The 20,370-nt window shown below is 43.8% G+C and overlaps 6 protein-coding genes across 6 annotated transcripts; 1 reads left to right on the plus strand and 5 right to left on the minus strand. All coding sequences in view use genetic code 11, as the record gives it.

Moving 5' to 3' along the window:
• Positions 1-1,495: 1,495 nt before the first annotated feature.
• Positions 1,496-3,107, minus strand: EGR_09929 (GDP-mannose 4,6 dehydratase; the record flags this gene model as incomplete). The annotated part of the gene is made up of 8 exons (XM_024499178.1): positions 1,496-1,621; positions 1,703-1,799; positions 2,027-2,211; positions 2,254-2,420; positions 2,491-2,796; positions 2,829-2,916; positions 2,951-2,995; positions 3,060-3,107. The coding sequence occupies 8 exons, from the start codon at positions 3,105-3,107 to the stop codon at positions 1,496-1,498; spliced, it is 1,062 nt and encodes a 353-aa protein (XP_024346406.1).
• Positions 3,108-5,083: 1,976 nt separating this feature from the next.
• EGR_09930 (Secretion-regulating guanine nucleotide exchange factor) lies at positions 5,084-7,002 on the minus strand (the record flags this gene model as incomplete). The annotated part of the gene is made up of 6 exons (XM_024499179.1): positions 5,084-5,508; positions 5,754-5,933; positions 5,972-6,085; positions 6,129-6,422; positions 6,462-6,588; positions 6,991-7,002. 6 exons carry the CDS (start codon positions 7,000-7,002, stop codon positions 5,084-5,086), a joined length of 1,152 nt encoding a protein of 383 aa, XP_024346407.1.
• A 293-nt stretch (positions 7,003-7,295) lies between these two features.
• EGR_09931 (Protein canopy) lies at positions 7,296-8,355 on the plus strand (the record flags this gene model as incomplete). The annotated part of the gene is made up of 6 exons (XM_024499180.1): positions 7,296-7,492; positions 7,527-7,667; positions 7,700-7,784; positions 7,821-8,034; positions 8,157-8,243; positions 8,297-8,355. 6 exons carry the CDS (start codon positions 7,296-7,298, stop codon positions 8,353-8,355), a joined length of 783 nt encoding a protein of 260 aa, XP_024346408.1.
• Positions 8,356-10,001: 1,646 nt separating this feature from the next.
• EGR_09932 (HD domain-containing protein) lies at positions 10,002-13,228 on the minus strand (the record flags this gene model as incomplete). Its single annotated transcript, XM_024499181.1, has 5 exons — positions 10,002-10,232; positions 10,771-10,839; positions 11,185-11,287; positions 12,218-12,342; positions 13,178-13,228. The coding sequence occupies 5 exons, from the start codon at positions 13,226-13,228 to the stop codon at positions 10,002-10,004; spliced, it is 579 nt and encodes a 192-aa protein (XP_024346409.1).
• A 101-nt stretch (positions 13,229-13,329) lies between these two features.
• On the minus strand, positions 13,330-14,650 carry EGR_09933 (hypothetical protein; the record flags this gene model as incomplete). The annotated part of the gene is made up of 3 exons (XM_024499182.1): positions 13,330-13,464; positions 13,503-13,662; positions 14,610-14,650. 3 exons carry the CDS (start codon positions 14,648-14,650, stop codon positions 13,330-13,332), a joined length of 336 nt encoding a protein of 111 aa, XP_024346410.1.
• Positions 14,651-14,880: 230 nt separating this feature from the next.
• On the minus strand, positions 14,881-17,227 carry EGR_09934 (hypothetical protein; the record flags this gene model as incomplete). Its single annotated transcript, XM_024499183.1, has 2 exons — positions 14,881-15,075; positions 17,000-17,227. 2 exons carry the CDS (start codon positions 17,225-17,227, stop codon positions 14,881-14,883), a joined length of 423 nt encoding a protein of 140 aa, XP_024346411.1.
• Between the last annotated feature and the right edge of the window lie 3,143 nt (positions 17,228-20,370).

Below are 20,370 nucleotides of genomic sequence, written 5' to 3' on the forward strand. Positions count from 1 at the left end.
AACGACTACATCTGTTGAAATGCAATTCTGATAATGGAGAGAGTGAGCTGACACTAGGATTTAGGTTCTCAACATTTCTTGATTCCCTTTTCAGCTTTAAGCACTCCAGGCATAAAAGTGTTTCTACCTATGATAGCGCCTTGGATTCATAACTAATAAAGTAAATTTGTTTGGCCACGGTACCTCAATCTACCACTTCGTTGTTGAAGCAGATCCGCCTCGTATTCAAAAGACCTCTACGAAGAATGTTGAAGTCACTTAAACATAATTGCACCGAGCGATTTCATAGACTGGTGTTTTAAGAATGACCTCTTAGTGTGAATCAACCTAATCCATCCTAGTGTCAAGCGATATATTTCATTTGTTGCCCACCCACAGGCTCCTCTATATATACCGCCCTTTTTGGAGCTTACATGCAATTACTGCATAATTTCCCACTGAACCAGTGAGAATAGACAAAAATACTGAGACCAGTCTATTAAAGACCTACTTTACTCCCCTGTCAATTGTTCGTTGAATTTATCGTGCTCTGTCAAATTGCAGCCTTCACACTGGCTTCGAGTAATACTGTACATATTGCACTTTAGTATTAACTCTAAGCGACCAAACAACTCCACTTTTGAATTAAATGCTGAAACTTTGATGTAATACACTAGAGATGATCGTCAGGTCACTCTTGACTTAAGGGAACCTATGCGTTTCTATCATTTAACAGGTTGAGTGTTGCCTAATTGGAGTTCTCACCCTGGCTCAACTGATTTACATTACGTGAATTCATGGTATCCTCTCGATAGTGCAGCCAATTTGGGCGTGGACATTGTGCATTCATCTCACCCATTGCAGTCTCTTAGCATTCTCTCAGACGAATGAAAAAGTGGTGGCTGTGTGCTCCTCAGAGCGCACTGTTTGTTGATACTGTAACATTCCTAGATACAGCGTATGTAAGGAAGTAGGTACGACAGGAGTAAGACACTAGTTCCTGGCAAACTTGTCGGCCATGAAAATTCAACAACACGTTCGTACTTGGAGACCTGAAGGCGTAAGGCTTTATAAGCCGTGAAGATAATCGCTGTCTCATTTGAACCCCGTTTAAAACAATACAAACCGATTGAGATAGATCTGTAGCTTCGTACACGATTCCACTGTACCGCCACAGGGCTGAAATTGTAGAATTTATTTCGTATCATTAGCCAGAGCCCCTGAGCAAAACGGACTCCACGTCTGCAAACAAGACCTACCCTGCCTATGCCACTCGGTAGTTTAAACTGCCGCATTTCAATGCTGGGTACTGGAAAGTGTTCTGCTATTCACAATTCCCTAGCCTAGCAAAACTCCACAACTCTTCACGCCCTTTTTAAGCGCAAAGAAGATATGAACGTGCCAGAAATAATCAAACATTGTATCGTTTAAATAGCCATAAATCTTGGAGAGAACAATTAGAAAAAAAGAATTGATTAAAAACCGCGATAAGTTGGTGATAGGGGAGGGGAATGCATCAAAGCGACTTCTTAACAAGGGCCAAATCAGCGTCCACCATGAGGTTGACTAGTGATTCGAAGTCCGTTTTTCGAACCCATTTCAGCTCCTTTTCAGCCTTTGAGCTGTCACCTATCAAGAGGTCCTGGATTGCGAAGGAGAAATGAACGAAGGTTTATGCAAACAACACAGATGCCTGAACCAAAAAGACGATAGAAAAACTTACTACTTCTGTAGGTCTGAAGTAGTTAGGATTAACGCGAACACGTACTTTTCCTGTGGCCTTGTCTTTACCGATCTCATCTAGACCCGACCCCTCCCATCTGAATTGCAAAGAGCAATCGCATAAGCACAAACACAGCGGAATTATTACGTGCAATGTGGACTACATAACTATAAGGTGATCAGCTTACGAATTTACTTATCGTTGAGGAAACCAAAACGCTTTTTGGGTACAATAAACAAGTTAACTTTAAATTTCCCAAAAGAACGGCAAGTGCTCTCTGTCCATTGCATTTCATGGTTCTCAAAAAAGGAAGCAAACACGTACTCTATTTGAATACCTGCACGAGCAAAGGCTTTAGTGGCAAATTCGCGAACACTATGCTTCTCGCCCGAGGCAATAACGAAATCCATCGGTTTCTCCTGTTGAAGCATGAGCCACATCGCGTAAACATAGTCCTCCGCGTAGCCCCAATCACGTTCTGCATTAAGATTACCTAGCTCAACAAGTTCCTATCAAATTGATGGTAAGCAAAATTGATGGTAGACACCGACTTGTTTTCCGTGTTTGATCCTGGCAACAGCTCTGGTGATTTTCCTGGTTACAAAAGTTTCGCCCCTGCGTGGGCTTTCGTGGTTAAAAAGAATACCATTGCAAGCAAACATATCGTAGGATTCACGATAGTTTACAACAATCCAGTAGGCATACAGCTTTGCCGCACCTAAAATAAAACGTAGAGACATTCAGCAAGTGATACTATGTTTAACTTGTATTGCAAACGGATGGCTTACTATAGGGCGATCGTGGATAAAAAGGGGTCGTTTCTGTTTGAGGAATTTCAGCCACTTTCCCAAAAAGCTCGCTTGTTGAGGCTTGGTAAAATCTAACGGATTTCTCAAGTCCAGCTGAACGAATAGCTTCAAGAAGACGAGTAGTGCCAATGCCAACGACATCCCCAGTATATTCACTCAACTCGAAAGAAACCTGGACGTGTGACTGCGCCGCCAGATTGTATACTTCATCAGGTTTTATACTTGCCATCAAATGCGATAGATTAGAACTGTCGGTCATATCACCATAGTGCAAAAAAAAGCTTTCTAAAACATTTATCAGGTAAGGATAAACGTACGTTTATCACGATAAACGACTGGATCTTGGTAGAGATGATTTACTCTGTGAGTATTGAATGAACTTGAGCGCCGAATAATACCATGAACCTAGAAATAATTAGTTGTTGGAAGATTTTGTTACGTGATAGCCTTTGGATAACAGGAGTTCAGCAAGATAAGAGCCATCCTAAACATAAGGTTAAAGTTAACGACAGACGTGCCTGTCCTGTAATGCCGGTGATCAGTGCAACTTTATGAGACCTTTTTTCTCCAGCAGGATTCACAACATCCGAAGCCATAACCACACGAGAGCAAAATCACAGAAAGTGACCAACACAAAAAGGAGCATGTTGGCCTTGAAAAGTATATTCCGGATTTAATAAACAAAACAAGCCACTTTTATCCTTCCAGAATCGCAATGTCCAAAAAAATTCGTCAAATATTTAGAGATCTTTAATTATTTTACAAGGATTAGGATGAAGGGTAGGGTGTGGTGTAGTGCACTCGTACTGCTTCTCCCACGTTTGACTTTGGATATCTTTTACACTTTTCACTTCATCGTTAACACTGTAGTTATTTGTCCTATCGTATGCTGGGTCTGTTAGCTAAACTGCACACCTGTACCTAGCAGGCATATCCCTAATGCTTGGCAGGGCTCCGTGTGAAGGTTTTTGTTCCTTAATTACTGGAGCTTGTTTCTGACAGAAAATGCATTCTAGTAGCTCATGCTGTCAAATACCACTGTTAATCCGCTACAGTTGAAGTGAATTCAAAGCATGCTCGTTGGTTGAAGAAAATACTGTAACGAAACTTAATTAGAATCCATTGCATCAAGAAGGAGGAAAACACTTGGGTAGGGTCCAATTCTGATACTTAGTGATCTCATAAACAGGTTTTTCCCCACGTCTACCTTTTTTAAAGATTTTTATGTGGAAATGAACATTTTTAAAGATTACAAGGTAGATTTTCTGAAGAAATGTAGGCCAGTAAACGGGCTAGCTGGACAACGCTATTAAACAACTTTCACCAACACTGACAGAACTCCACTTTGCAAGATCTTCTCTGCCTTACTTGTTTCGCCACTCACCACCCTATCCCCCCACCACAAAAATGGTGTAACGAGGAGGTGACCTTCACTGCACGCTAAAACAAAGTCATTAGTAGTGGTCGTAGGCGACTGATTGACTTCACGATGCAATGGCTTGATGCGAGAGAATAAGAGGTGCCTCTGGTAGTGTAGCATGGTGTAGCGGGACACTATCTACAGTGGCGGTGGTGGTAGTGTTCAGTTAAGGGGGATGGACGAACCTGACGATTAATGTGACTGTTGATTCCTCACACGGTGGCGAGTCGAGTAATTGTATAGGCAATTGTGAGCTAGCAAAAGTGCTTGTCACGGGGTACTGGCTCAAATGGCAGAACGTTCGCTTAGCATGTGAGGGGTTCGTGTGGTAATCTAGCATTTTTGGTCTGTGTGTTCTCTTGTACATGCTTATGCTACTAATGTGCCCTGCGTATGTTTGTGCATGTGTGTGTGCTAGATATACCTCTTGTACTGCACGTTCAGGGTTGTACCAATAGGCTCGTGTTGTCTCGCCGTTGTCACAGCTCAGCTAAGCTGTTAGTATTTTATAGGCCACTGTTCAAGACAACCCAACAGTGTGTTATTCGGACGCAGACTGACGCTTTCCTTTCTACTTTGCACACCATGAACCCATGCTGTTCCACTTTCCTCTAACTCACTGTTTTCATTCATCCCACACACGAGTTTGAATTCCTTTTACACTTGTCGCTTTTCTGATCAATAATCACACCATCTCATTTGTAACACACCATGCCGACTTACTTCCGGCCCCTTTTCTTTCCATCCATGTCACTGCCTTGACACCCCTTGCCAGTCCTCTCGACTCCTCCCCTCGCGTCGCACATTCCTCCCCTTCACACACAGCATTATGCCACAGTGCAACCAACACCAACCCCTCTTCTCGTTTATTGCCAGAAATAATATGACGAATCACTCAATTACCCAATATTTAAGCATTTGTCTTGCCTATTTGTTATACTGCTTCCAATTGGAAATATAACCTTAAAAGCAGCATTTCAAAATGGTTGCACAAGGCTAATACCTTGTTCATTTAAGCTTTTAAGATAACTAAATTGCTTCAACTGAGTCGCATACATTTTAGACCCCGACAGTGGGAAAGACAGATGAATGAAGGGCATTAGAAAGGCAAGTATTTGCAAAAGAATAAAGAGCACAAATTCACCAGAAACGTTACGCGTCCGTGAGCGCCATGGAGTATCCATAGCTCGCAGCCGCTAAGAGCACATTACCCTTCCCCACAAATGATACGAGCCGCGGCAGCGCCACACACCAGTCCTCCCGTTCCGAGAACACCGATGAGGGCGCGTCACCTTCTACCACCACCGGTGCCGCCTCCACCGTCAACGCAGTACCACAATTTCCGTGCTCGTTCCAGCCCCACATCCACACCTCATTCTCGCCCACCACAGCGAGGCAGTGCTCTGCCCCTGCTGATATCAATCGAACGGAAGAGGTGGGCAGGGCCACTGGATGGGGTGTGGGGTCGAAAATGCGACCACTTTGTGGCCATGCGATGCTTGCTGTCGCAACTGCATTGACCGTACGTCCGAGCTGACCAAAGTCACAACGACCCCAAGAAAAAACCTTTCCAGTTTCTGTACAATAGGAATGCACCAAAACACAATGACTGAACCACACAACCACATCAATGCCTATCACTTTCAATTCCTTCCTATTTACTATATGCTGACAAATACTAGAGACCATTACATTGAAACCTTTTACCATGCGGCACCAATTCTAGTAATCATAGTGCACATCTGCAAAGTCACAGGAGTCAATGCCTATGTTGCAAACAGTTAGAAGTAGCGCGATAAACATATAAGCAAGGTTTTCTCACCTGTGAGCACAAGAATATGGCTCCAACCAGACTGCACATCGACAATGCCTTTGTTGAGAAAGAAACTGCTGGGGATCCACCGCACGCGATCAGTCTTTCTGCAAAGTCCCTTTGCCTCATCAGCCACAGGACCACCCTGTCCAAATCGCATATCTCCCCACACACCAACACATCCATCGTCTACATGGCGGCAGTGAGAACTTGTACCATGTACTCACCTGTCCATAAGACAGAATGCTGTCCGCCAGCCACACAGCCCACAATTTTGCCCGAGTTCTCCGCAACAACCTCTCGAACCTTACCACCCTTCCATTCGTACACTTTATCCGTGCCTACAATACCAGCAACTAGACAAATCGAGGCTTTAATACCTACTCGAAACAGCAACTACGTGGTGCAGTCCCGCCGCAATATGCCTTGTTTCGACAATATCGAACACAATCGGCGATAGTGCACCCACCCAGGAAGGTGTTGAGTTATCAAAAGCAAAACCAGGCCTATTGCGGCCCCGAAAGTAGAGTTTCCCACTATTTGAAAGAACGATAAAGAAGTCCCAACCACAAGAAAGAGCCTTGATGCCCTCATCCACTTTGCCCACCATCCGGAATGTGGTCTGCTGCTCCAATTCCTCTCTCGGCTGCAGCTGGCCGGCTGCCCAAATCGCAGAATCTAAGCAAGCAAGGAGAATGACAGACTGAAGTCACTCACTTTCGACAAAAACGGAAAATGTTCCACCTCCAGCAAAAAGGTCGGGTTTCAAGGAGATCGGAACACGCGTCGGTGTCGCCTTGTCTTCGGTGGAGCCAATGGCAAGCTGACCATGACTATTTGCACCCTTACGGATAACAAAAAAGTACTTCATCCATATGAGCACCAAAATTTGATAACACACAACTTTCTGAGCATAGCCGATTGAGCAGCCAACATTGCACACAAAGTCGGCCAACATAAGATTGGCAGCAACGATGTCAAAAGCAAAGCACATCACAACTAAAGAATAAGATACCTTACAAAAGATGAACTGTGATTCTTGTGTTGGAAAGATGTTATAACTAATGGTTTAGAAGAAACAATTACAACATCAAATTCATTCAACATACTAAAAGAACTGTTCAACACACCACTAGAAATCACGATGCAAATCGTTGGCAAGAAGCAAATGTATAGCAGTGAGAAACATGACACTGAGTTGGAAATAAACCATTCCACTAAATGGGAGCAAAATCATGTACCTCACCCATGCATACATCACCTGACCGCCCGAAAACACCACGCTCAGTCACACACTAACCTTCAAGTATCAATCTCGACCTTGGCTCCAATACCAAGGCAAAATAATTACAATTCAATTTTCTAACAGTGCACAAATGTAAGTTTTCGCTGATAGTATACTTAGTTTTCATTATGTACAGGCATGGTTCCGAGTGTTAGCAGCTGCAAGCACTGCTTCTGCTATTTTAATAACCTCACGGCACTAGCTAACCTTACTGTGTGTGACCTGGAAGTGCACACATCACATACCTGTGTATTTGACTCCACCTGATGTTACTCATTCTACTGTCTTTCTTGTTTTTATCAAGCAACTCGTTCGCTGACCTTCTTGGTGTCGAAGCACCAACGGCGTGTGAAGTGTGCAAATTATTCTGTCATGAGTTTATGCTACGCTACAACGCAACTGACAGCTCGGCAATGCTCGACTTTCACGGCGCTTCCAATAAGAAAGTGCCTTATTCCACATCGTATGCCATTGTGTAGTCAATTGAATGTTTGTAGGGAGCTGCGGCTGACAGAAATAATGCAGGACCCAGACCTGTGCACCAGCATGCTTCAATACAGACTGCACAATGAAAGAAAGGACAGTACTCGATTCCAGAAGTCTCGGCCACAAACTTTTGAAACCTTGCGTCAATTGGTGTAAGTGCATGGTTTACTTTTATCCACTACAGAGACCGTGGTGTTGATGTTAAGTTGGATATTCCACTGTCTCTGTGGGACTCGCCTTCTGTAGAAATATCCATGCTCAAGGAGAAGGTTTGTTCCTGTTGGCTGTCCCTACCATCCTTTTAGTGCGAACAGCTAGTCGTAGAATACGAGAGTTTGATCGAGGAATGGTTCTTCGATCACCATGATGAAACATCCATCGTAGATTACCTTTGCAGACAGCGTCTCTTGAAAAATATGCCTCTGGCCTGTCTCGATGAACCGATGCTGGTCGAATCAAGCCAAGAAGGGAGTAGAGGCGTGTCCTCGGTACCAAGTCATGAACCCAGCTCAGAAGACGGTAAGTTATTTCGGTTGCATGGCAAGTTGCTGTGCCAAATGTCATGGCGATTCATGTTCATAATGCAACCATTCATTGAGATCGGTGGTTTTTTCCTTACGTGTAATCTGTAAAACACTCAGGATGTGCTTTACGAAGTGACAGTGTCGCATTCTCAAAAGCCCCTCTCGAACCTGAAAAGTGGGGTAATGCAACATTTCGCACACCATGTACTAACGATTCCTCCTAGTCATGGCGAATAATCGAAGATGTTATGTTTTAGGTGCAGGATCTAAGGAACAAGCTGAATACTCCAATGCACGACCGTTGACGGAACTTTGATGCGCATTTTACCTCCTTCACTCCATCCCTGCTTCGGATTTTTTAAGTGCTTATTTCTTATACTTTTTTCTGTACAAGATAGTTTGGAGAGATTAAAGATAGCAAGCATAGACTAAAATGCACTTCTGTCCTATAAAATGTGTTGTGGATGGTTTTTTGGGGAAGTTTTATCTAGTAGGAAAAGGTGACGAGCTGTCGATGCCAGTTGTGTAATGTCTCCTTGTAGCCTTTATCCGTCTGCAATACAACATCGTTGAAAGTAGTTCACTTACTTACAGCCCTTGGCGACTACTGCGATTTGGGAATCACACTTCAACGTAGCTAATTCCGACCGTGGCTAGGAAATGCCTGCAAGACATCATGTGCCGTGACTACACCCCATGCGCAGACTGCACAGTCAGCATTAGTAATCGCATTAGACGTGAGTGATCGTAGTGCCTAAGAAGCGGTGGTGATCCCTTCGCGTTTTCCCTGTGTGGTCCAATTCCGACTGCCTTTATCTTCAAAGATGTATCCGCGGTGAGAATAGTCGAACTTATCTGTGTGGGAACTTTCTTTTTCATTAGGTGATTCCTATCACGTCTAATGTAGCTGTGTAACAACCGGTGTAAAGCGATGTTTAACCCGCAGACAACGTGCAGCTTCTCCCCGCACTGTAGAAACATTAGTTGCTTGCTTTAGGCATGAGAGGTGACGGTCTGTGAAGCTTCTTGCAGAAGATGCTGGATTTGTTCCCACCATTACCCAGCAATTAAGTTCTTCCAATGTACTCTGCGAGATACAGGCGATTACCATCATCACCTCTCATCTTTTGTTAGCAATTCATCACTTTCTTCCAATGGATCATTTCTGATTCAACTCCAACAGTGAAAAGCGAATTGTCAGAAGCATTGTGTGCAGCACTTCTGAAGCAGATTGCCTTAATCAGAAGACACACCGACTAAGCAGTGGAATCTGGTAATCGAAGCCTACCTCCACCTTAACTCAAAGCCCAGCAACACTTGCAGCAATTCACTCCAAAATACCTGAAGGAACCCAATGCCTCGCACTACCAATCACACCGTACAATCAATGGCGATAAAAAGGCGGTGAACCCATCCCAGCCTCCCGTACTGCCCCTTCGATTCAGCAGTGCTTCCACATTTCATCCACGTTGTCCAACCATTCAGCCAGTGATGGTCCAATGTACCGATACGCTTCGTCCGCACGCTGATAGCAAAAGACAATCCTCGGATAGACCAACCTCTACTCACATACTCTCCCAATCAATGCATGTGGCAGAATCAATCTAGTGTTTCGCTTACCAGAACCACTAGACACTGGTAGGATCTTACGCCTAACTCACCAATGTCATCAGATTTTGCCGGCACAGCCGCGGCTGACCATCACCACCAACTATGCAACTCATTTTCAAGCACCTAGCACAAATGACATGATAGGATTCTGATCAACAAATCATGGCTAAAGAAACCGTGCAGGAAAAGGACTAGGAAGAAACCAAAACGTACTCATACCACCTGATACAAAATTGGTGAATCAAGGCGTGACAGCTATAAAAGTGGTCAAGAATGCTTCCTAATCAACCACAGGATTCAGGAGGAATGCTGCCCGATAGGCTCCAAAATGAGGCGCGTGTGCCTCTAATGTCACTCCTTCCTACCTCCCTCTCCCAGGGAAGCATTTCGAAGTTGCAGCAGCGCAGCGACCCACTCGCGCACACAAGGGTAAGTGAAAACGCCCTCAGTAGCCGTGAAAAACTCCTCCAGCCAACCCGGTTTCTGCGCCTCCAATTCGTACTCGTATGCCTGCAAGATCATCTCAAACTTGTCCAAATCCTTGCACACCACCGCCTCCGGCGTCTTCCTCTCCTCATACTCCTACACAAGGCGAGGAAATTGAGGAATTAATGTACAACCAAAAACCACAAACAATCCACTCTTAGCCATGACGCACTTTTCACTGATGCTCTGAACTTAACGAAAACAGCATACGAAGCGTTAAAGCTGCTTCCGATCAAGGATAATGAGACTAGTAAATGCCTGATGAGCCAAAACTAGGAGGGGTAAATCGAAAATGTGCCACTTTATCGTTTTTGGGCTGCCAATTGATCCTTCCTCTTAACAACTAAAAACATTAGCTTGCTTCACACCTATTAACCTGATGATACCCCATTGAAAGACCACATCTCACCGGCTTTTGCGGGTGTAGGTGCTTTAGCATACCAAAACGATAACACTTATCGGAACATACTAAACACGACCCACCAACATCCTCTCATATCTCCACCCATACCTTTTAGACTACAATCACCTCGAGGTTAGTCTATTTTTTCAATCACCTTGATCTACAAAACCGTTTTCACTTTTTACCATCTTTCCCAATTGCGTTCCAGTATGTAAAATGCAAGTGACTCACCTTCCATAAACTGACCAGTTCGTTGCCCAATTCTGAGGGTAGCTCTTTGCACAGGGAGATGAGGGCAGCCTAGAGAATCCGCAATGCAACCACCTGTTAAGGCGATTTCTTTATCAATCAAAATACGATCACTACAATACTGTCAAACGAAATAGTAAGACGCTAGGCACAGTTCTCAAACCAGCATTTTATGGAGTTTTGCCAGAAAGTCAGCACTACATACGTTCCTCACGTTGCTTCAATGCGTCAATGTGGACTAGTATGGAGGCAAATTGGACTACACTCTGGAACACACAACCTTTTGCCTGGAAGCAGCTAAGAACATTATGTGTTGACCGCCACATCTATCATTTCACTGACACAATGGCATTTTAAATATCTGTGGATGCAGATTGATTAAAAAAACGAACCCACCTCTTCCCGAGCATGTTTCTCCTCCACAGAGATTCCACAGAAGGGAGTGATGTCACCAACAACGCATTCTGCCAGGTCGTGAATGATAGCCATCTTCATCACCCTAGTGCAAACAACAACAGTCAAAACCCTTGGATATCAAATCAAATATCACACACAAAGGCAACCATGTAGTAGATGCAACCGCCGTCTACTTCACTAACACCATCTCCATCAACTCAGGTTATGGCTGAAAACAACGAGAACTTTGCTGCGTCCACTCACTTGATGGGGGATAATCAAGTATTCAATTTGGCCACGATTCCAGGATCGCCTACCTCAGCACAAGTTGATGAGCAATGGCATTCCACTTCAAGTCTTCTCTTCTGATTATTGAACTGACACTTTCCTTCCGTATTCCATATGCTTGGTAGTTTTCGTTATTCTCAGACTGATAAATCAAAGGCCACATTATTTTCAATTACGAGCTCCAACACGGTGTTGACAACTGGAAGCACTTACACTGGACCGATTTTGATGCAGTTCGGTGACACACCAACATGATGACGACTGCTTTATTTAAAATCACGCAGTAACTAACACCACGGTTTGACAACAATAACTAGTTCTGATTCAGCAAATCGTGATTGCAGATGCCTAACCAGCCAACGAGAGAGCAACAATGAAGAAACAAATACTCATTCATAACCCCTAAATCAGCCATACAGTTGATTACTCCCAAAATGGCACGCCGGACATCGTTAGCCGCCAGGACTCACAACTCCAGACATCGAAGATTTCATGCTCACTGATCTAGCATATACTAGTCAATTAAATCGCGCCTTCTTCTTTCAGTGCCTTTGGTACCCCTCATCGCAACCAAGGCACTGACAGGCAGCAAGCGAGGTGGATTCAATCCAACCAACCATTCTCATCACTTCATGCTCGCAATAGCTACGCCACACTCGGCCAGCCTAAGCATTATCAAAACGTGCCAAAGAACAGACACAAAAGCAAGGTAGATAGGCACCAGAAGAGCCAAGTGGTGGATTACTTGTCTGGCTTGAAGTCCTCCGTCGAGGGCAGGAGAGCAGAAAGAAGAGCCATACGGTACATGTGGTCCACCACATTCTCTGGCTCATTCACTCCGTGGCGTGTCCAACCCGCTCGCACCGTCCGCTAGACAGTTTTATTTTCATGAGAGAGAGGGAATAAAGGGTAAGAAACACACTGAGAACACACACACATCCGGTGGCCAGCTGGGCAGTTACCTTTCAAACACACTTATTCCATCCTCTGGCTAACTACAAACGTCTATTTAACTCGACCTTACCCTCCCAGCTACCGGCTACAATGGGGGACTACACGTTTATCCGGTCTCGCTAACCACCGCCGAAACCCATGCGACTATCAAGCAATTACCACAACCTCTATCAATTCACACACCTTAGGTGCATCATCTTACCTTTCCCTCCCAAAACATGGGTCAGGCTCATCCATCTAGGGGACTTACAACGTATGAAAACTAGCCTCCACCGTCTTTGGGCAACACATCGCCAGCCACCTCAAACGTAATTAAACCGACGCTACCAACACGCAGTCAAGGCATTGTCCTCTTTGCACAATATGCATGAAAAACACCCCATCGTCACACCCAACAAAACTTGGTCTTGGAGACTGCACTCGATGAAACGCCATGCTCCAAGTTGGTACGAATTTAAAACAATGCCTGAACAAACTGGCGAGTAAAGTATGCTGCTCTGGAAGCAGTACATCTATCACCCAATTCAGCAGTTCGCCTACAAAGCATACCAATTGCGCTACAACCACCGTAAACTTCATCAAGTCTACCTCAAGACCAAAGTACTTCGTCAATTGCGCCTGCATACACAGACGGTGTAAAACATTCCAAGCCACATAATCCACTACAGACGGCCTCGTGGTCACAAATCACTTCAAAGATAAGGAGAACAGATATATACGCATTTACATATGCATACATATACTCACATACCTTGATCTTACCACATGCAAGAAGAAAACGCAAGACGCTAACACCCGACATTCTACAAACAATTGCACATTTGAAACAATACACTCTAGAGTACAGTTGCACCAAAAGAAACTATTCACTCTGCAACGTATAATACAGGAAAGTACAGTGGTCTAGTCACTACGCATTCCGGCTTTTTTCAAAGCACCGGCTACATAATCAGAAACCGCGGTCGATGACATCGAGCCCAACCGCGAAAAGGACGACTTCACGCACTCATTCCACTTAAGGCAGGCTTCATATGGAAGCTAAGAAGCAAAAGGGAATAACGACGAAGAAGACAAACCTTCTGAACGGCCTCGGACACTTGTGGGACCACATATGTTTTCAAATCTTCATACACCTCGGCACCTTCAGACGATGAACTCCAAACACCTTTGGAGATACTGTAGTAAACTGCCCCGCCCGCAGCACCAACCTTGACGACAGCTCTACTTCTGAATGGCCTAAAAACAGGACCACGTACTTTGAGACCGCCAAAGCCATCCGTCACCCCGCACAAACAAACACTGATCAGATGACAAATGAGTGACCTTAATTTGTCTTGAATAAAAACGACATGTTTTTTAAAAAACATATTAATCTGTCGGTGGAGACTTGAAAATTTTAGGTGACAAGCTGCGTTTCTAACGAATCATAAAGGTGTAATACGTTGGCTATTTGCTCAACTGTTAGTTTGGGTAGAGTAACTTTGACTTAGCCATTGTACCTCGTCATGTGGGCGTGCCTTTAGGCCATGCCAGTAGCCTTGATGTTTTCTGTGCGTCAAATATACATGTTCTGCCATGGCATTATGTAATACGATAGTGGTTTATCTCTCGGTTCTGGTGAGGCGCCACTTTTGTACTTTGAAGTAGCCCCCTTGTACCTCACTGGGTGAGCTGGCCTTTTGGGCCATGCCAATAGCCCAGACACCTTCTCCGTGCTGAATATATGTATTCTGCCCGAGTATTGTGTCTTCTTTCGTCTTTAGGGAGTCTCGGGACGCTACAATTATATCTTCTTTCGTCTTCAGTGAAGTCTTGAGACGCAACAAGTGTCCTTTTTATGCTCCCAAAGGCTTGGTAACTTTTAATTAACATACTTTTATCTCCCGCCTTTAATCTGTGGGACTCATAGGTGAACGCGCTTATCACAACAGCCCTTCAAGAACTGTTCACTTCTAGCATACTTCTTCCATTTTAATAGAGAATAAATGGGGCTGGATGAATTGCGGCTACCTAAAATTGTGTTAGGCTGCGTAAATTACTATGGTGCTGATGGATCGCACCTGGTTGTATCCCCACCCACGCACCTGGCCACGAAACCACGCTCACGCTCCTTAGTCGTTCTTTACACGGACAAATCTGGCATAGCCTACCACGGCCTTAAAAAGGCCTCCCACGATACTGACCCCACCTCGCAATGTCGATCCACACCCCATCCCTGTGGCATTTCTATACATCACGACTCCTTGGTGAGGTAGCACCAGAACACACCACACCCTTCATCCACCATGGCTGGCAAACACATAACCAGTGTGCATCCACTGCTCCACAATGCAAGGAAGTCCGCACCAAGTAACTACTCTGTCACCCAAAATGTGTGGGTCAAGTACAAGCCTCACAAATCTATCAAATGTATTATAAAATAATAAAAACACAGAAGACCTGTAGTCAAAAGAATCAAGAGACTGTACAAGATGAGCTTGGTCTGTCGTCCACCGATCCAGCACTAACTAGATGGTCGTCAGCTGCAGACTCGAAGTCCGCAGCCACACGATCCTGAGCCCTCAGCGTCTGCATCGACGATGACATCAAACTCGGCACCATTGTCTGCTTCTCCACTGTTCTCTTTGCCAATAAACATTCCTTTTTCTCCTGTGACACAAATTACATGCCAGTGCATCAGTTTGCTGCACGACATAAATGTCGAAAAAATGAAACAGGACGCTACCAAATTTGAGTCTGAGCAAGCGGAGGGCAGGCGAATTGACCTTCTCTCAACCCGTACTGCATGATGGTGATTAATTGAATGCGTTTTCATTAGAAAGCGGACACTTTTCAGCTAGTCCTAGCTGCACTGTGATTGTCGATAGAGAACTAACCAAATGAATCGCCAAGGATGACGGTCTGAGTAAGGAACCCTTTAGCGCGTTGGTGATTTGCTTTACCGTAGGTTTAATTATATAGGCATTTCCGTCCTTGCAGATTGCCCTTCCGCTAGAGGATACATCCTTAAAGCCGTCTCAGTTGCTCTTTAACTCAGGAAGCCATAGATTTCCTACCAAACTTGCTTAAACGTAACCCATCAAAAACTTCATGCTTATGTATCTTTCATAATATTTAGAGAGTGGACTTAACTCGTTCCAAATAGACGCAATGTAGTCTATTACACTTTAGTGCCGCACGATATAACCCAATTTTATTAATGAATACATTCTTGTAGTGAGTTTTAACAACACTCTACGGTATAACAGTGCGCAAAAATGAAGTCCCAAAAGTCAAAATTACGAATCAGTGGCCAAACAATGTTGCTACTCATTTGCCTTAGTGAGAATCTGCATAAGTTATAGTGTCCTTGTTTTATTTGAAATGAAACTAAGCCAAAGCATACTGATAGATCATTTCACCATGTTTTCTTCCACCTCGGCCTTCGTTCCCATGGTAATGTCATGAACGGGGTAAAGTGGTCAGCCTCATGCTCGTCTAAAGTACACTTCTTCCTCAAATTAGATGACGTATGTTCAGTCAGTTAACTCAGTGATTCTTCTCTAAGCGGGGTATTCGAGCAAAATTATATATGGTGAATGTGAAGAAGAGCTGGGAGGCTCTATGCATGGGTCGAGGGACACTCGACGGAATGGAAGTAAAATTTGTCTTAGCTAGAGTGCCTAGGCATTTCAATACGGACATGAACTATTTAGGTCATGGGATCTTAAACCATTTTCTACTTTTTTAAATGCACATTACTGTAATGCTTCAACTATTTGCTTAATGTTTCATTCTGGTTTTAAGGACACTTAGGGCTCAGCGATTGCGCTTCTCCTGGGTGGCATGGCCTCCGGGCCGTGCCAATAGCCCTCCAATCCTTATATACATCAGCAACACATCATCTGTCCCAGTATTACTGCAAAAGGCTGGTTGTTTAACTCTCGATATTGGGAAAGGTGTCAATTTGGATGTCCTCCATCGCGCCTTCGCTGGGTCGGCTGGCCTCCGAGCCATGCCACTAGCCTCAAGCCCTACTGTATATCGAAAGTAAATGTTCTGCCCAAGTATTGTACCTTCCGTATTCTTTATAAAAATCTCGGTTCGCTACACTTGTAACAGAGGAGAGCCTGTCCGATTGTGAAGGGCAATTATCTTTATTTCTACTGCTGGATGATAGACCGTAGCTGGTGGAAGAAGTACACACGACGCGTATAATCAAATTGGCAGCGGCCCCTCACAGAAGGACTGAAAATGACATCTACTTACGGCAACCATCCTAGTCTCGATGTCTGCAGGAATGCTATTAACAACGAAAGTGGCACTAGCCGTGAACCAACTGAAGTTTCATTACAGAGTTGCCTACCGTGCCTGCATGAAGGCATTAAATATGAAAACACGCGTTACTGGTTGACATTTTGCTAGCCGGGTGGAAACTAGATAGTTGTGGAGAACGGCTTGGCAAGGAGGAATAGAAGTATAACTCTACTCCCACGGAACCATGTTAAAGTCCGTCCTCTGTTACAAAATTCTGCTTTTGGACCAGTGCTTACGCATCTAGCTATGGGTACTTGTAAGGGATCAGTGGCTTTACAGTCAAGCATCTTCTCGATGGCATTAGACATCGACAGCTGGAACGCTCGGGTCTTGGATGTTTTGCACAGCATCGATTACGTTGCGATGTGCAGGAGGTACGCCGTGGACGACGTTCATAAGTGGGGAGGGGCTTTGCAATACGTTCGTTGATTAACTCCCGGATTCGGAAACGGGCGATTTGGGGTTCCCGACATTGCAATGCCGGGCGGTCTAACATCAGAGCCATACCATCAGCCCTGACGGATTATATACAGTGAGCCTAGGTATGACGCCTTCTCTCATGTTCGGGTTTGCATTAAGATGCCACATTTAATAAAATAAATCGTCATAAACACTGTCTGAAAACCAAAAACTACTTGAAATAAACTTTGCAAACCATAAAAATGCAAAAACACCAAAAACTTTAACTTTCTGATGTATATTAATGAAAGTGAGGTTAATAAATGCATTTGTTCACTATGAAGCATAATAAAAGCGTGATTTCTGTTCACTTTAAAGTATTTCTTTAACTTATACCTATGCTTTTTTGGCAAAACATATATCATATAATTAAGGGTTTAAAAATCTACGGTATATGCAATGGCTCAAATTCCTGACGCTTTACAATATTTTGTTCTCTAACTCATTTCGATTGTGTAATTTTCATAAAATGTTTATGCATGATGCTATTTTACCACCCACGATTCCATAAGTGCTCACTGCTAGGTGCGACTATCTAAACACTACGTTTAATGATAATTGGCTCCTCCAAAATCTTTTTATTAGCCCTAATATGTGCCGCGCAATTTGCTCAGACCGATGTAATCGGGTAATGAATTTGTGGAATGTTGTTGCTTTCTCCATGCAGTAACCTTATTTGTTCTCCGATTTTCGAAGTACTCAACTTTAAATAAATAGATTTTTCTGTTTCTTACTTGTTGTAGTACCCTTGTTCGCCAACCAGGTCCGTTTTTCTATCCCACCGTTGCCTTTTTAAGAACGTGGATGTGACTAGCCTTCTGTCTAGTCACTATTCACTGGAGGAGCTTAAAAGAAAGAGCTTTGGCCTTTATTGAGTTTCTCTAAGTCGATATAAGTGCCTTTTGGAGTGTAGCTCTGAATAGTTTTGCATCTTTGGGCCGTGCTTCTCTGATATCGGTAATTTCATTCATACCTGTCGCTCACCTTCTGTTTAAGATGATTATCACCTGAGATTTTAATCTGTCTATCCCTTGATGCACTAAGGCTGAAAAGCGTACCCATTGGTTGGCTCCGTCACTGTGCTATTGTCTTGAATTTTTTCGCTCTGGTAATTTCGAATATACTTAGTCTACTTGAGGTTTGTTGTTTTGGAACTCGAGTACTTTGTTTACGCTTTCATAACTCATGAATCATTTTTCAGCAAATAACCGGTTCTCTCTTTAAGGTGGTGTAATGTACTACTTTACGAACTCGCCCACAATTCTTACTGACCTACCCAATGACCTTACTTGTTCAATTGCCTCCACTGATGACGGCAGGTTCATTGCCGTGTCTGTGAATAATGATGTCTACTTTCACTGTCAAAAGGTAGACACTCCATGATCATTCATTTCTCAGTCACTGACCCTTCTCGGCCTGTATCGACACAAACCTCAGTCTGTGGAAGCCGGTGGAAATTTTGTGTATATCGCCTGGAATAGCACTAGTGATATTCTTCTTCTTAGAGTAACTACCTTCTTACACCACTCTAATTTTCCTAGACTGACTTAGGATTCCTATTTCTTGTCTACTTGTCACTGAGAGAATTAGACCAACTAGATCTTGAAAAGTAGGTGAAGGGTTCGGAAAATTACTAACCATTTCCACAGATCTGCTCGAATCCACTATGAAATAACGGTAAAATCGGTAAAATCCTTGCAGAAATTGGGTCAGTTTTTTTGGTGAGTCTGTGGTCTCAGTAAGTAACCGTTCTTCCATAGTTGCATTCCAACTTGCAGTAAAATAATCGCCGGAGACAGGAGCGGTCGTGTGTTCTGTCTCAATTGGCTCGGGGAGGTGCTGCAACAAGAGGGTTTTGATCTTCATGCCATTGCCATTCAATCGGAGTTCGGTAGCAATGCAGGTAACACCCCTCCTCCGACTTCTGCTATCTTTTCAGTTACGAGTCACATTGACCTGTCTGTGAACTGCCAGAATTTTCACTGGGCACCCACATTGGGCGGCTTTCTTGTCACTCTCACAAACCGTAGACTGCTCTTGGTCATCCTTCCCCTATCTAGACTGATTCCTGAGGTTTGTTTGAGTTTCCTTCCCCTCTTTTATTCGGTCTTAGTGCATAAGGGTGATTTGGTTGACCTCTGTGGAAGATCCTTCTGCCATCTCTGTCAATAGTCGATTTCGAGGCTTCGCCGTTGGAACCTCTAAGTGAGTTTGTGTCTGTCAGACGCAGTTAATCACTTTTTCAGGGGTCAAATAACCTTTTATCACTTGGAGGAGACGTCCAACATGCCCATTAGCTCGCTGAAGTTTCGCCTTCCTGATCCTGTCAGGCATGGTAAGTTGTCGTTGCCAAAAAATACGGGGACGGTTCAGCTAAGCACACAATTTATTTGTGCTTTTCTGTATTCTTGTGCTGCTGATTACTCATTCTTGTCGAATTCTTAGTTGAAATGGCTCATTAATTTGCGTAATTTGAACTTATCTAGGTGACTTCGTTGTTAACACTGTAGCCATTTATCCTATCGTTTGCCAGGTCTCTTAGTTAAACTGCATACCTGTACCTAGCAGGCATATCCCTAATGCTTGGCAGGGCTCCGTGTGAAGGTTTTTGTTCCTTAATTACTGGAGCTTGTTTCTGACAGAAAATGCATTCTAGTAGCTCATGCTGCCAAATACCATTGTTAATCCGCTACAGTTGAAGTGAATTCAAAGCATGCTCGTTGGTTGAAGAAAATACTGTAACGAAACTTAATTAGAATCCATTGCATCAAGAAGGAGGAAAACACTTGGGTAGGGTCCAATTCTGATACTTAGTGATCTCATAAACAGGTTTTTCCCCACGTCTACCTTTTTTAAAGATTTTTATGTGGAAATGAACATTTTTAAAGATTACAAGGTAGATTTTCTGAAGAAATGTAGGCCAATAAACGGGCTAGTTGGAAAATGCAATTTCAACCCCTTTTAGTCTGATTGGCCCCATTTCACGAAAATGGTTTCGAGGAAGATTTTGGATGGCGCACAAGTTCAGTTTTAATGGGGATGTTATGATCGAATTGACATAAATTATATGAATTCTGTAAAGTGCGACAAGTCAATCTCACCACCTTTATTTCACAGCTGCCGATATCTTCACTTGACCTCCCTCCTCCTAGGTATCGACAAGATGCCAGACTCTGTGAAGACACTGGC

The sequence above is a fragment of the Echinococcus granulosus genome (assembly GCF_000524195.1).
Source record: "Echinococcus granulosus chromosome Unknown EG_S00176, whole genome shotgun sequence".
Classification (NCBI taxonomy): domain Eukaryota; kingdom Metazoa; phylum Platyhelminthes; class Cestoda; order Cyclophyllidea; family Taeniidae; genus Echinococcus; species Echinococcus granulosus.